Source organism: Gorilla gorilla, chromosome 3, assembly GCF_029281585.2.
Source record: "Gorilla gorilla gorilla isolate KB3781 chromosome 3, NHGRI_mGorGor1-v2.1_pri, whole genome shotgun sequence".
Classification (NCBI taxonomy): Eukaryota; Metazoa; Chordata; class Mammalia; order Primates; family Hominidae; genus Gorilla; species Gorilla gorilla.
The window spans coordinates 46,145,645-46,160,562 of record NC_073227.2 but is presented as its reverse complement, the minus strand read 5'-3'; the positions used below and the strand labels follow the sequence as shown (position 1 = coordinate 46,160,562).

At 42.7% G+C, this 14,918-nt stretch overlaps 1 protein-coding gene across 17 annotated transcripts in view; it reads right to left on the bottom strand.

Annotated features, from left to right (window-relative positions):
- The window catches only part of TBC1D1 (TBC1 domain family member 1), a 250,388-nt gene that overhangs the window by 9,197 nt on the left and 226,273 nt on the right, over positions 1–14,918 (bottom strand). For 14 of the 17 annotated variants that reach the window (XM_055385752.2, XM_019025598.4, XM_019025597.4 and 11 more), the window contains 3 exons: positions 12,457–12,701; positions 10,201–10,360; positions 3,215–3,384 (listed from right to left, as the gene is read on the bottom strand). In XM_055385752.2, coding sequence (XP_055241727.1) covers positions 3,215–3,384; positions 10,201–10,360; positions 12,457–12,701 — 575 coding nt within the window. Of the gene's footprint in view, positions 1–3,214; positions 3,385–8,256; positions 8,281–10,200; positions 10,361–12,456; positions 12,702–14,918 lie in introns of those variants that run through there. The other 3 variants (XM_055385760.2, XM_055385759.2, XM_055385755.2) reach the window with 3 other exon arrangements.

The window sequence follows — 14,918 nt, the reverse complement described above, 5'->3', positions numbered from 1 at the left end:
ACAGCACCCTCTGGATGGGAGGGGGCAGTGGGAAAGCAGAAAGCCTGACAGAGAACACTCAGATGTCAAGTTCAGATAGAAACACCAGAGGGAAAGAGGGGAGAGATGTGGATAGATCTACTTTCTATAAGGACCACTGATAAAAACCCGGGCCCCAAACGCAAATTTTTGTGCTCCCAATACCCCCAAAATGTTGAACACCTCAGGTTCTGAGAATTGCTCTCTGCTCTCATTCCTGTACCTTCTCACATGCTGTGATCCTTTAGTTCAGGGATCAGCAAACCACCACCTGTGGACCAAGCCCATCACGCTGCACAGTTTTTAAAATAAAGTTTTTTGCAACATGACCCATCATCCCCTTACATGCTGTCATGGATTTTTTGTGCTGCAAAAGCCGAGGTGAGTAGCTGTCGCAGAGGTGAGTAGTTGTGACGTTATGACCTGTGAAGCCTAAAATATATACTGCCTGGCCTTCTTTGGAAAATGTCTGCCAGCCGATCTTAGGTCATCTTTTAAGTCCAGCTGGACTCAAACACCTCAGCTCCAACCTCACAGCCCTGGCTCCCACAGACCCTGCCTTTCTACAAGTGGCCGGGCATGTTACTCTCTGCTCAGCTTCATCTATAAAAATAGTAATTATAATACCTATGTCCTGGAGTTATTAAGTCAGTGGAGGCCGGGCACAGTGGCTCATGCATGTAATCCCAGCACTTTGGGAGGATGAGGCAGGTGGATCACTTGAGGCCAGGAGTTCAAGACCAGCCTGGCCAACATGGCGAAACCCCACCTCTACTAAAAATACAAAAATTAGCTGAGCGTGGTGGCACATGCCTATAGTCCCAGGTACTCAGGAAGCTGAGGCACGAGAATGCTTGAGCCCAGAAGGTGGAGGTTGCAGTGAGCCAAGATCACACCACGGCATTCCAGCCTGGGCAGCAGAGCAAGACTCTGTCTCAAAAAAAAAAAAAAGTCAGTGGAAAAATGAATGGCAACTTCCAAATAGCCAGATAGCAGCCTGAAACAAACCAGGTACATGCACAGCTGTTTTCTTCCCATGCTGTGTCCATTTCCACTCTTCCAGCACTGAAAGAGCACCTGATGTATCCTAAGTATTCTCAATACGTTTTATTTTTTGTTTTTTACAGAAAATAGGAGACAATGGGATTTTTTTCTGAGGCTCAATACTCAGGAGGTAAACAATGTCAGCTGGGATGGCCTGAGGGACAGGAGCAAGGTGACATGTCAGGTACTGGATATAGCCCTCAGTCTAGGTAACAAGGCTCTCGGGGGTCTGCCCTAGAAGCTGTAAATGTAAGTAAGTACATGTAACAAAAGCTGTAAGAAGGGAATGAATGAAAGAAAGAATGAATGAAAATGCCAGAAATCAAAGAATCAAAAGGGTGGAGAAGTCAGTATTAGAATCCTGGTAAAATAGGGAAAAACTCTAAATTAAATGACCTCCAGAGGCTCTTGGCAGTGTAGGAGAGCTGCTAAAGCACTTTGAGGTGGGAGGGACTTGAGTTTGAACCCCTACCTTTCCACTTTGCAGCAGAGTGAGTGTGGGTCAGTCAGTGAACCACTTTATATCCTCTCAGGAGTGCGGCCTGGACTGAATGGGATCATGCGTATATTTAGATGCCCACCCAACCTGGCAAAAAGCAAGGCCCCAACAAGCCAAAGCTATCCACATCAAGAAGAATGTGCCAGGGAAGGAAAAGAGATGGAGAGGCTCTCAATTAAAGATGAGCGCAGAACAGACAAGAACTGTTCTTTCATAAGGGCATATGCAATGTGCAAACAGAAATCTAAAGTTAACAATTGGTATGAAACCTCTTTTTTTTGCAGGCCAAACTTGCATCTTTTTCTGTGCTTAACACCTAAGGTGTGGCTGCAAATGAAAATCACAAACACTGCATGTGGATGCAATCCACTGGAATCATGGATTCCTTCTGGACTACAGAAATCTCCAGAGTAAGGATTTTTCAAAAATAGCTTTATTTCACCATTTGTTTTTGCCTGATTGCTCTATGCTTTCGTTACACAGTTGTGTGTTGCATTACAACATTTTGGTCAATGGCGAACTGCATATATGATGGTGGTCCCATAAGATTAGAATACCATATTTTTATTGTACCTTTTCTATGTTTAGTTATGTTTAGATACACAAATACTCCGCCTTGTGTTACAACTACCAACAGTATTCAGTATAGTCACATGTCATACAGATTTGTAGGGCCTAGGAACAACATGCGTAGGTGTGTAGTAGGCTATACCACTTGGGTTTAAGTACACTTTATGAAGTTTGCACAATGATGAAATCACCTAATGATGCAGTTCTCAAAACGTATTGCTATTATTAAGTGACACATGACTATCTGGAGCGGATTCTAGGCTTATGAGAGGCTTGACTGCTGACTCTGCAGTGACTCAATGATGAAATCCCTTCCAGTGCTTTCGTAGCTACCCAGCCTCTAGACACTTCCAATGATGCCCCTTTCTCTACTAAGCAGCATAGTCCTCCATCATCAGCAGCCATTACTGGAAGGTTCTTCCTTAGATTGTACAGGATCAAAATCTGCTCCCATGCCCAACCCAGGGCATTCACCATCTAGTTTAGTTGTAATTCCCAGTAAAACTCACCTCTCAGCCTCTAACATTTCAGAGGATAATGGTTCTATTGTATACTGAAACCAGAGGTACTGAAGCCACAGATATTGAACTGAATTCAGTTAAAAAAAACACACACACACACATCATGAAACAAATTCATAGAATATATGTTCCCTATCATAACTTTGTTATCAAAGATTTGGAGAAAATTCCAATTAAAACCATTCAACACACACACACACACAAATCAAAGCACTCAATGTATAAAACCCTACATTGCATTATTGCATAAATATATATATTTCAGAAGAACAAGCTACTAGAGCTGAAGTCTCTTAAATGTAAGAAACTACTAATAACCTGTGCTGGTTTCTACAGCTAAACATTGCCACCATGTTTCCATGTGGCATTTCACCATGACACTCACAACACACACACTCACGATCATTCCACACGTTTGTGATATGCCTCCTCCATGCCAGGCATCATGCAGAATGCTGTTCAGAACACAAAGTGGTAGGAAACAGTTCCTGCTCAACAGAGATTTAAGTTTCTACATATCTAGGATGGCTTAAGCATTTGCAAGGTTTGGACTGACTCATACCTGATTGATGGTCTTTTCCATCTGTACCAAGCCAAGGTTGGGTAGCGTGCTTTTTATAAAGTCAACTATGGTTTCTAGGTTTTCATGCTGCAGAATCAAGGGCTTATGGCTTCCCAACAGACTTAAAGCCACTTTAAATATGACCTCTGTTCCCTGAAGAAAAATCATATCTGAAAAAACACAGAAATGCAGAAAGTTAAACCAGACCAGTTTCTCACGCAGTACCATTCCACTGCCTTTTCCACACATCACAGAGCAGGAGTGTGGGAGACATAGCCCCACATTGCAAACTTTATTTCATTTTTAAGAGCCTGATATCTCAGACAGTGTTGTCAAGACAGTATTGCAAATAAAAGTACATAAACATTAAAAATTATGTTTTACTCTGAAAATAAAATTCAAACATGCTTCAAAAGTTAAACTGGGAAAGGGAAAAAGGTTTTATTCGTCTATTTTTCCAGGAATGCTCCTGGGTTTTAAAGGAGATACTAAAACATGTTTTTATGGGTGAAGCTAAAAGATTTTTATAGATAAAGCATCAGAAATTAAGATAGAGTAAGTGAAAAAGTGTCTCTGTTTCCTCTGTTTTGAAACAAGGAATAGAATTCAAAGATCTTTAAAAACTGTAAAACAGCTGTACAACTGCAGAAGTACATTGTTAAATAGAAGTTTACTGATTTTTAACATGATAATGGAATAAAGAACATTTTTCCCTCTGAGGAGTTCAAGAACTCTGTCAAGGTTACTTTCTAGTTCTGGCCATATTTTGTTCTTAGAGTGGCTGGCAAATGGATGCAACTTCTATACAGACTGCAGAATAAGAGGGAGGGCACTGGCCAAGGCAACCGGCTGAGCAGCAACCCCAGCCCTGTCTCACCTTCCTCATAGAGTTGAAGCCGCTGGGGAAAAAAAGAGTCTAATGTCCTGGGGTTAAAGCAGAGCCACGATAACTAATTATTGGTTGACTAAACTGAGGCAGGTTACCTAATAACTAGAATAATAATATAAGAAAAAACAATTTTAAAAATCAGAGTAGAAATATAATTAGAGGCAAGTGTCAGTATTTCTTTTCTCTGTTTCTTTTGGCTGAAAGATAATGGAAGAGAGAAAGAAGTTGTAAATTTCATCAAATCAAGGAAAGCAAAAGCAGGTGAGAGGAATAACCTTGCAGGGTGCCTCTCTAGATGGTTAATATGATAACATTTAAAAGCCACGAAGAAACAGAAAAGCAAAGACTGGGTGCTGCTGTGCAAATGGGAAACTGAATCCCTGTAGTTTCTGAACAAAGCACAGGGAGAGATGACAGACCTAGGAGCCCGCTGGCTGGGATAGCCCTCAAGATCCTCTGTAACCACCATAAAACCCTTAATTAACCATGTGAGCTGAGATGGGTGCAGCCCTAAGCCATGCCAGCGCTGAGATCAGCCTGCTTCTCCCACCCAGCTCAGGGTCCACACTCTTTCCACAAACATCACAACTACTGATGGCTCAGGGTGGCCGCAGGAAAGTGGGAAAGATGAATCCTTCACTTCCTTCTTAAGTCTGGTTGTTGAGGCTGGGAAGATATACTAGAGAACTAACTGTGTCTTTGAAATCTGAGCTTTTCAGGGTAAGTGTTACATACACCAAGGCAGGCCAATTGAAGAATATTCCTCTGAAATATCTGGTTTATAAAATGTAGTCTACCTGTATAATTCCCCACTACAGAAAATAAAAAGATCTAAAATAATACTATAACAAAGATGTATTTTTAAACAGAAATGACATTTCCAGAAACAAAACTCTAAAGTAAATTTGAAGTTTCAGTGGTTTAGACAGTAAGACTTCCTAGACCTCCTTTCAATATATGAACTTTTATAGCTGAACAAAAAATGAGGGCATCTTTCAGAATAAAAATCAAGACCTTTTTTGCAGGGATCCTGGGGAAAGGCTTTCCCTACAACACCAGTGATTTTCTATAGCTTCGTCTCTACTCTTGGAGGGACAAGTGCCTTAAATTAGGTACAGTACCACATCTACGCCAATTTAATAAACAATTACTGAGAAACTTTTGTCAGCACAACCAAATACAGAATCCACATCAGTGGTCTCTTTAGGTTAACAGGAGATCTTCTGAGATTTATTAGGATCTTGGTTTTTTTTTTTACAATAAATCAACTTAGTAAGTGCTTCCTATGACTCCAAAAGGAGACTTTCCCGGAAAGGAAATTTGGAGGGGAGAGGGTGGTGTTATGTGTTTTAAAGTCTCTTTATTGATATGTTAAAAAATTAAGACATAGCACTGGGCATATGATTTATTTTATTATATTTGTTTGTATTTAATGTAATTAAAAAATAAATGTTCTTTCCCAATGCTATTCACAACATCTTAAGAGAACTCTGCTGAGAGGTGTCTTCTACTTTAACTTAATGAACATCTATTGAGCATCTAATACACATCAGGCACTGTATTAGGCTCTGGAGATTAAGCCATGAGCAAAACACAAAGAACACGCTGCAGAGACACCAAGGAGTTCTGGTTCGGTAGAGTTATGCCCAGGGTGTTACGAGAACAAAGAGGAAAGAAAAGGCCCACGGAAAGGTGACTGCTTGAAGAACCAATGAAAATTTCCTAGGTCAGACCTCAGGATTAATACTCTGAATAAAAGGAAAATAGGGTGTCAATACAGGGAGGTGTGCAGGAGCCTGAAAAACAGTCTGGCTGGCAAGGCAGGGGCACTGGTTGTGCAGCACAGAAGGTGGGCAAATGGGGGCACGCAGGTCCAGACCACCAGGGGCCTCTGCTCCAGCCAAGCAATTCTAACTTCCCCTGGAGCACCGCAGGAGTTGCTGAATGCTTATTGTTCCTTTTCTCACTAGGTCAGTGCACTGGTAAAGAGATGATGTTAATGAGATGCAGGTTATGGGTATGACCCCTGCAAGGGCTAGTTAGTGTCAGAGAAAGGCCACCTTTGGAGACTACGCTGATTGATTCCTGCCAGAGACTCCCAAATGCCTGCTGCCAGAGATGCTCCACTCACCACCACTCCTCCCATTCAAAGCGTCCAACCCTCCAAGGCCCGAGAAAGTTCAGCCCCAGAAGCTTCTGTGAGACACAGGGGGTCTTAAATCGGGAGATCATTTGGGTGCACGATGCAGGAATGTGCTTGAATTCAGAGTTGAAGGAAGGACCACAGAAAGCTTTGCTTGGGAGGAAGGGCCTCCTAAATTTGTCTGATGACACTTGGGGACAACATCTTCATCCTTTAAAGCATTTGTACCGTTTTTTGGCTTTGGAAATTTTTTAAATTACATCTAATTTTAAAATAATAGTAAAGAAAAATGTTACCTATAAACCCACTGCCCCAAACCAATTATTTTTATTTTGCCTGTCTTCCGGTATCCTTATACATTTACGTTCTGGAATTTTTTTAAAAAAACAAAACAAAACAACAAAAAAACAATAACTCTCCTTGGAAAAGTGAGCAAATGTCCTGCATTTGAAAACCTCTCTAGGAGAAAGTGAACTGTTGGAGCCGCCCAACGCAGTGCGGCAGTAGCCTAGCTCACTACACTGTAGCCCACGTCCTTCCAGTGGGACTTTTCTCCTGCCTCTTCCTTCTCTCCTCTCCTTTTTCAAGCCACCTAGGAACAGGCAAGACGTTTTATCCGGCAGGAAATAGAAATCTTAAATTCAGCTGACTCTATTACTTTGCACTGTATTCGCTGGGAACAACACAAAGGAACTGCTTTTCTTTGAGGACATTTCAGCAACCCTCTTATTGCGTTACTGTGTATTGGAACTCTATTTGAAACTAAACTTCATGATCTCAAAGTGCAATCTTCCTATGTGAGCTTGCACTGCATCTCTTTTTCCAGCCACCTTTGTCTTTGTCAAGGCTGAGCCTTCTCAACTTTCTTCTGGAAGCCTGCGGTCCTCCAGTTGTGGCTCCGCTACATTCTATGAGTAACGGGTAAAGGGGACGCTGAAGGCTGATGATGATGCTGTGCAGAACAACAGCACAGACAGACTGGACCCACCCATCATCACGCGGCATCATGTCACCTGAATAGCTGGAGATTCTCCTGGCCACAGAAACAATCTTGTTTTCAGTCTATTTTCATCCTAAAGTCTCTCTGAAGCCTTCACTATATTGCAGGTGGCTTCTGGTGTTTTTTGCCAAACCCTTTGTTTTTATACTCCACCTCCTCCCTCATCTATTTGGCAGCACGTCCTATAGAAAAACATCAGGGGCTGAACACTGCAGCCTCCTCCTCCATCAGGAGCAAGCCAGGTCCTGTTTTTTAGATTTTTTTCCCCCAAAGGTAGATGTGATGAGAAAGTGAACAGAGCAAGTGTCTCTCCCAGGGCCCTGCTGTACTCAAGCTAGAAAAATACAGGAAGGGGCTATTGACATTATGTGACACCAGGTAGAAGAGCTGCCATTTAGCAAGGTGTGAGTACCATGTGAAGGTTAAGGCGCACACATCACTGGCAGCTGCCCCTCCAAGGAGCAGATACATACTTAATGCCAGGTAACCTATTTACTAATATATGAGCTAAGGTGGTCCAAACTGAAATATTTTACTTATATATATATTAGCGAACAGTCAACAAAGTTCTACATGTTTTTAGAGTTTATCCAGACTTAAAGGCTTATAATGAAATGGGCCCGAGGCCAAAAAAGACTATAGTGCCTGAATGGCAGGCTTTGAAATATAAAACTAAGCTATGTCCATCACCATTCTCTAAGTCATCAGTGCTAAAAACAGAAATGGTTTGTAAAAACCTATCTTTTCTGTTTTTAAGTACTGAAAGATGGGATGGACTGTGGAAAAAAAAAGCAGTTCTTGCAAAGTGACATCACAAGCCAGTGCAGCCTTGAGATCCCACTTCCTGCCTCTAATCCCGGGAGCCCTTGGCCAGCTGGACAACGACCCACTTAGCACAGCAGGAGTCTGTGGGATCCAGGAATGATGTAGACACTGGCATCTCTATGCATAATGTTTATGAAACTCCGAGTCTCACCACTGCCTACAAAGTCTACCGAAAAATATCTTACCTTTACAGACTGCAGCTTTGATTTATGAAGTCATTAGAGTGAGCTTCAGAGAGCTTCAAATTACTCTGCAATAGAAGGGCTATCATTTCCAAAGTGGAGTCTGCTTGTTTGTTAATGTCTTTTTACCCATTTATGAGCCGAAGGAAAAATTTCTCTTCCAGAGCCCCAGAACTTTCTGCAAGCAGCAGCTCCAGTGCCTGGGGCCCCAGGGCAGGGATGCCTCAGTGATGACCCCTCAGCCCTCCAGTCTGTGGTCAGCCTGGTTGCCTTGGTAGAATTTTCTTCACTGACCAAGTAATTTAATGCCTGAGCTGTTTACAAACCATTAACGAACAGCGCTCCCTCCTCCCCATTTCCATCCTCACTGCTCTTCATGACCCTGTACGAAAATCATAGCTAAAATGTGGAGAAAATGTAAGGAAGGTAGATTAATAATTTTCTTTTAATTTCCAGTGTTAGAGAAGTCAAAAACATAGAAGTTATTGGCAAGAAAGCTTAAAGCCTAGAGCTTGAGATTTTAGTTTCTGTAACTCTTTTGTTAGTAAACTAAGCACACAATTTTGAGGCTTTTAGTTAATCTTTTTCTTTTTCAACTATGGTATAAACCTTCATGAACTCTCACTAAAGATATGCTTAACCAGGAGATAGCTTTTTGTATCTATTTTAATTTAGTGATTTTATTTTTTCAGGGACAGAAAAGAAGGAACATGAATTCTTATAGTAAAGCAAAATGGGAAACTCTTTAAAGGTTCTTGTAGATAAAAGTGAATAATAAAAATCTAGTATTTTGGGGGAAAGGAAAAGAGAGAAGAAGGGTAAATGCTCACTTATATTAAAAAGCAAATTATAGGATTTCTAGAATTTGGATATTTAAGATGTTTACCCAAAGCATACCTGAAGTAGTATCAATGTCTTTGAACATTTCCCTTAAGATGCTCTCTAATCGTAAAAACAAATTTTTTAAAGATCACATGTTTTTAAGCTGTCAAGTGATGCTTAAAAACATTTAAGCTGTCAAGTGATGCTTAAAAACATTTGATATATAATAACTATCTTTTTTTTAGTAACCTCCTCCTTTACAATTAAAAAAAGAACCTGAATTGTCAAGAATATCACTTTTATTCTGAAGTAGGGAAAACAAACTGTGCCCGAACTGACCGTGCTCACAACATTCCACTCGGCTCCTGATGCGCACGTGGACAGCCCTATCCCTGCATATGAAGGCAGGTTGAAGGCTTTGTGTATGAACACTCACCTAACTTTGACAATGTTCTGAAAAAGTAAATCAAGAATATAAAGGCAGGTTTTATATGTGAACCACCCAAGGTTAACAGCGGGGGCACGGGAGTGGCAGTGGCTGTGACATGTGGGCTCAGGGGCAAGAGGCCTTCATGAAGTGTCAAGGCTGAGCGGGGAGAGCGAGCCATACACACGGAGGTGTTACTCAAGGTCCTGACACTGGTCTCCAAGACAGTGACTTGGGAGAAAGTGTAGAGCCAGGGGCAGGGCAAGAAGAGAAAGGGGAGGAAGAGATGTCAAGGGAATCTAGAAAGGGCCCAGAGGCCCACGGTCAGCATCAGTCAACACTCACAACCCAGAGTGGCTGAGGAAGGCAATTCATGAGAAACATACACCTGTGGCTCCTCAGCCAAGTCCTCCAAATGTCTGCTCTAGGGAGACCCTCATGGTGAGCGATCGGATCCACACGGATCGGATCCACATCCCACAAGATGAAGGCATCTAGGGAAGCCCCGTGATTATCAGAAGTGAAGGAGGACTCCAAAGTCACAAAACCCACCCCTGACTAATCTTAGACTATCAAACAATACCCTGTTCTGGGAAGAGCTACAGGTATAAAAATAAGAATCACCATGGAGAGACAGGAAATGTTCCCCCTCTAATAAGAGAAGGCTGGTTCTGGCAAACAGATTTACTAATGCTCACCAAAGACTCTGGCTACGAATCCCAGCGGGAACTGTGAGGCAAACATGGTGAGGAACCAGGGGGCAGCGTAGAGGCTGGGGCCGATCTCGTGCTCCTCCAGATGATTGTAGAGGTCTCTGTGGTAATCATGAAGCAACCTCGAGAGCTGGTACATCTGGATCTGCAGGAAGACGGCCACAAGGGCTGAGAATTAGGGATCTGCCACAGCAATAAAGTTATGCCTACTGCTCACAGGGTGGGTGTAAGAGAAGACTTACTAGAACTTTAAACATTCTATTTGGCTTGCGATCCACTGAGCTCAGCTACTAATTCATCCAACAAGTGCTTCCCCAGTGCCTGCTGATGCCAGGCACTGGCTAGTTGTAGGCCCAGGACGCTAACGCTGGGTCTTCTACTGCCACTTCCTTTTTATTGTTCCCTTGTATTCCTCCACTAAGAAGATCTAAACATCTGTCTTGTGCAAACATTTCATAAATTCTCTTACAAATACACACTCTTTGCACAACTCAAGCCTGGAGGAATTAGAAATAAGAAGCCAGTCTCTTTACTAAGACTGAATTAGGGGCATCTTATGATTCCATAGGAATCCATTGTACATGTTCACTCAGCAAGTTCCCTCTGGATCCCTGAAATTACTCAATAGGCAGGAGAAGCATAATTTCTTTTGGTGTATAACATATGGAATATCCAGATCCCTGGCAAGTTAAAACAAGAAGACAAGTGTGCATCTTAAGATGAAATAAAAACTTTTTCCAAGTAAAGTGGAACTCCAACTTCACAGAATGACATGATTCTGGCAGAAATCTCATGCCAGTTCCTAGTAGTGCCACCAAGAGTTACAGGCTCACAGAGGCCCGAGAGCCAGCCCAGATCTGAGCAGTGCCATGGCCTGAGCCTAAAGAAACAACAACCTACAGAGGGTCAGAATCCGCTAAGATCCACCAAGTTGGATATGTCCTATCTAAACTGAGAGAAAGAAAACAAAACCGTTTTCAGAGGCTCAGATAATATAATCCCATAAGCACCAGCTGTGGCTCTCCCATATCGAAGACTGTCTAATCAACCAAAGGCATCATCCCAAAAGAGTTGTTGTGTTACATAAATTATAGAAAACTCAAAAATTCCACTGCCTGGTGACCACTGTCTTTAAAGTTAATAAAGGGAATGTAGGAAGAACCTCACAGTACATGTGGAAAGTGTTATGTGGTCAAAATCTTTCAGTGAATGAGTTCCTTCTATGATATTTGCATTCACGTGGTCCATGTTCACAGGTCAAGGTGAAAAGATTTTGAATCACATAATTTGGTGCTCTCAAAGCAAGTCCTTGGCTCTAATGTATTCCCTCCCAGGATACTATCTAGAGCTCTGAAGGCATAGTATCTTACTGGTAGTAAATGAACATATCAACATGTGCTGCAACATTTGAAGCAACATTTAGGAATATTCCTGAAGCAGGATCCAGAGTTTTCCCTCTGACAGGTAGCAAGAGCAGCACGTGGTATTTGCAATACGCTACTGTGTTTGGTTTTCTCTGACAGAATTGTTCATTCAACAAATACTTATGGGGTGCCTACTTCAACCCAGGCACTGTTTCAGAAACTAGGAACTCGGCTCCAAGACCCGTAAGATCCCTTCCCTCTCCTAAAGTTCACAGGCTATGAAAAATCAGAAAATAGACAGGGAGATGATTATGGAAACAAGATCATTTCTGGCAGTGGCTGTGTTGTGCAAAAGAAATCAGCCAGGATAACGTGACGCAGTGTGCCCAAGGTGGAAGTGGGGAACACAACATCAGGGTAGTCAGAATGAGCTTCTCCCAGGATGTGATATTTGAGCTGAACCTGAGATGACAAGGGTGGGGGTGAGGCAGAGGAAGAGCAGATGCAGAGCCTGGGAGGTGGGTCTGAGATCATCTGATGGCTGATGGGGGCAAGAGGGAAGGCCCTAGAGTCAGAGAGGCCTGGGTTTCCAGCCCAGCTTTGACACTTGCTAGCCGTGTGACTGGGCCCAATTTATAATCTCTTGGAGACTCAGTTTTCCAATCTACAAACTGAGACGATGAACAGTGTCTTCCTGTTATTAGAGGGAAGTACAGATGAAGCGCTTGGAATAATGCCTAGCACAGAGTCCTTTATCAGCAGTGACAGCTATTACAATGTTACCTGACGGTGAAAAAGCTCCTGAGGCACATCTGGAGAGGGATAAGAAACATTCTTAGTATTTTGTTGTATTAAAGACATAAGGAACACTCTATACCTGTAAAATAATCATGTCTGGCCGATACTGTTTCCGCAGCCCCATGTCAAACATCAGAAACTTGAGCATTTTAAACGCCTCTTCCTCACTCATATGAAGAAGCAAAATGCCTGCTACAAAGCTGAGACCTTGGCAATATCCCACTTCCTGGTCTAGAAGTGAGTAGGCCTTCAAAATGTTGTAAAGCGATAGCTGTCCTGCTCCAAGCTGGGCAGAGAAGTATGGGTGTGTAGGAAAGGTTCGCCCTGTGAAAAGAATACATATTAGTTGTAATAATAAAAACAAAAAAAGAAAGCCTATTGAACCAGAAATCCAATGTGCTTCAGATTAAGCAGCAAAATCTTTAGAAGCTGGATCATAATATCAATCAGTCTTTGCCACTTCCTCTGCAAACAAGGTCCACCAGTTATTCCTGGAATAATCCTTTCAATTAAAAATCAGCAATTACTCATGGTTGTTTTATTTATTTTTTGGTGGAAGTACAGGTGAAAGTAATTAGAATTACCTTCGGTCCTGCAAATAGCTGAACTTCAATCGAAAAAAGAAAACTGTTGGCCAGGTTTGGTGGCTCATGCCTGTAATCCCAGCACTTTCAGAGGCCTAGGCGGGAGGATCGCCTGAGGTCAGGAGTTCGAGACCAGCCTGCCCAACATGGCGAAACCCCATCGCTACTAAAAATAGAAAAAATTAGTCAGGCATGGTGGCGGGTGCCTGTAATCCCAGCTACTTGGGAGGCTGAGGCAGGAGAATTGCTTGAACCTGGGAGGCAGAGATGGCAGTGAGATGAGATCATGCCACTGCACTCCAGCCTGGGAGACAAGAGAAAAACTCCATCTCCAAAAAAAAAAAAGAAAAAAGAAAACTGTTAATCCTCTAGACATAACCCCTATTCTCAAGAGGAACACACACAGTTCTTCCTCCCCACTGCTGCACCCCACGCCCACCCCAATCCCAGCATCATCTAAATGCAGCTAAAAGGCCTCGCCTTACTACAAACACTCTCTGGATCTGCTTTTCCCAGACTACACATATTATGCCTGCAAATGCTTCATACCACATGCATATCTCTGTACTTTCAAACTATAGGCAGTGTTTTGAAACAGCCTGAGGAGCAGCAGGTGTTTTCTTTTCACAAAAGTTACCTTCCAAAAAGAGTTAAAAAAAAAAAAAAAAAGCTCTCAACATCCTGATTATTTTCACAAAAAACTGTTATTCAAATAGGCTTAAAGGACTTCTTTTGTTCAGGAGGCTTTTGTAGCTGATACTTGTCAAGTTCCTCTTCCTCCTCCTCCGGAATGTGACTGATGGGAATGCCTGTTTCCAGGGAGCAGAGAAGTACTTGAAACGATTAAGAGAAGAAACATCTGGAGCCAGGCAGCTGGCAGCCAGGGCGGGCCCAGGCAAGAATTATGAACCTGCTTGGATCAGCGAAGGCAAAAGGTGCATCTAGGCCACACGTTAATTGTTCACTGCAATTATTCGGTCTCAGCACAGGGAGGAACATATTTTCATGGGCTCTTCCTCAGCTTCCTAAGAAAGAATTTCATCAGTCCAGATGTGTTATCTGAACTTGACTCAAGAGGAAAGCTACAGTCTCCTAACCACCGTCCTGATTTCTCGTTCTGTATTCACTTCTTGCCTCCTCTACCTCTTCCCCCAATAAATCCCCCCCAGATATACCCTGCACAAGTCACCTTGCTGCTAGTAAGCAATCCATAGCTCCCCAGTGCTCAAAGAACAAATTCTCCACTCTGTTAGCCTGGAGCTCCGTGCACTCACCTCCTTACCCACCCTCCCAGCTTTATCTTCTACTCCAGCGCTTAGCCTGGGCACCAGAAGCAGGGGCTCCTGGGGTCTCTGACCCCTCTAGGTTGTGTGCAGGAGTGCGTGTGTGTGTGTGTGTGTGTGTGTGTGTGTGTGTGTGTGTGTGTGTGTGTGTGTGTGTGTAAGTAGAACAATGGGTAGCAGCACATGCAACTGAACTGGAATGTGACCTCCATGCAGGATGTAACAGTTTCTAGCACCCACATTAGAAAATAACAGGTGAAGTTAATTTTAATTAGATATTTTGTTACACCCAACATACACAAAATACTATCACTTCAACATAATCAATATAAAAATACTGAGACATTAGGCATTCTTTTTTCATGCCAAGTCTTTGAAATCCAGTGTGTTCTTTATACTGACAGCACATCTCAATTTGGAGTAGCCACATCTCAAGTGCTTAACAGCCACATGTGGCTTCTGTACTGGGCAACACCAGTGTACTGGTTTCCTCATAGTCTCAAAAATATTCACAATCTCTTTCATTCCATTACCCTTGCCAGCTCAGCTTCCAAGAAGATGGAGCACTTCCCCACCTCTGCATTTCTGCTGATGCTCCTGTCCCATCCCGAATGGACCCCCTCCATCTGGTATCAAACAGGTGCTGGTAGCAGAATATGCAGGAGTCACGTGGC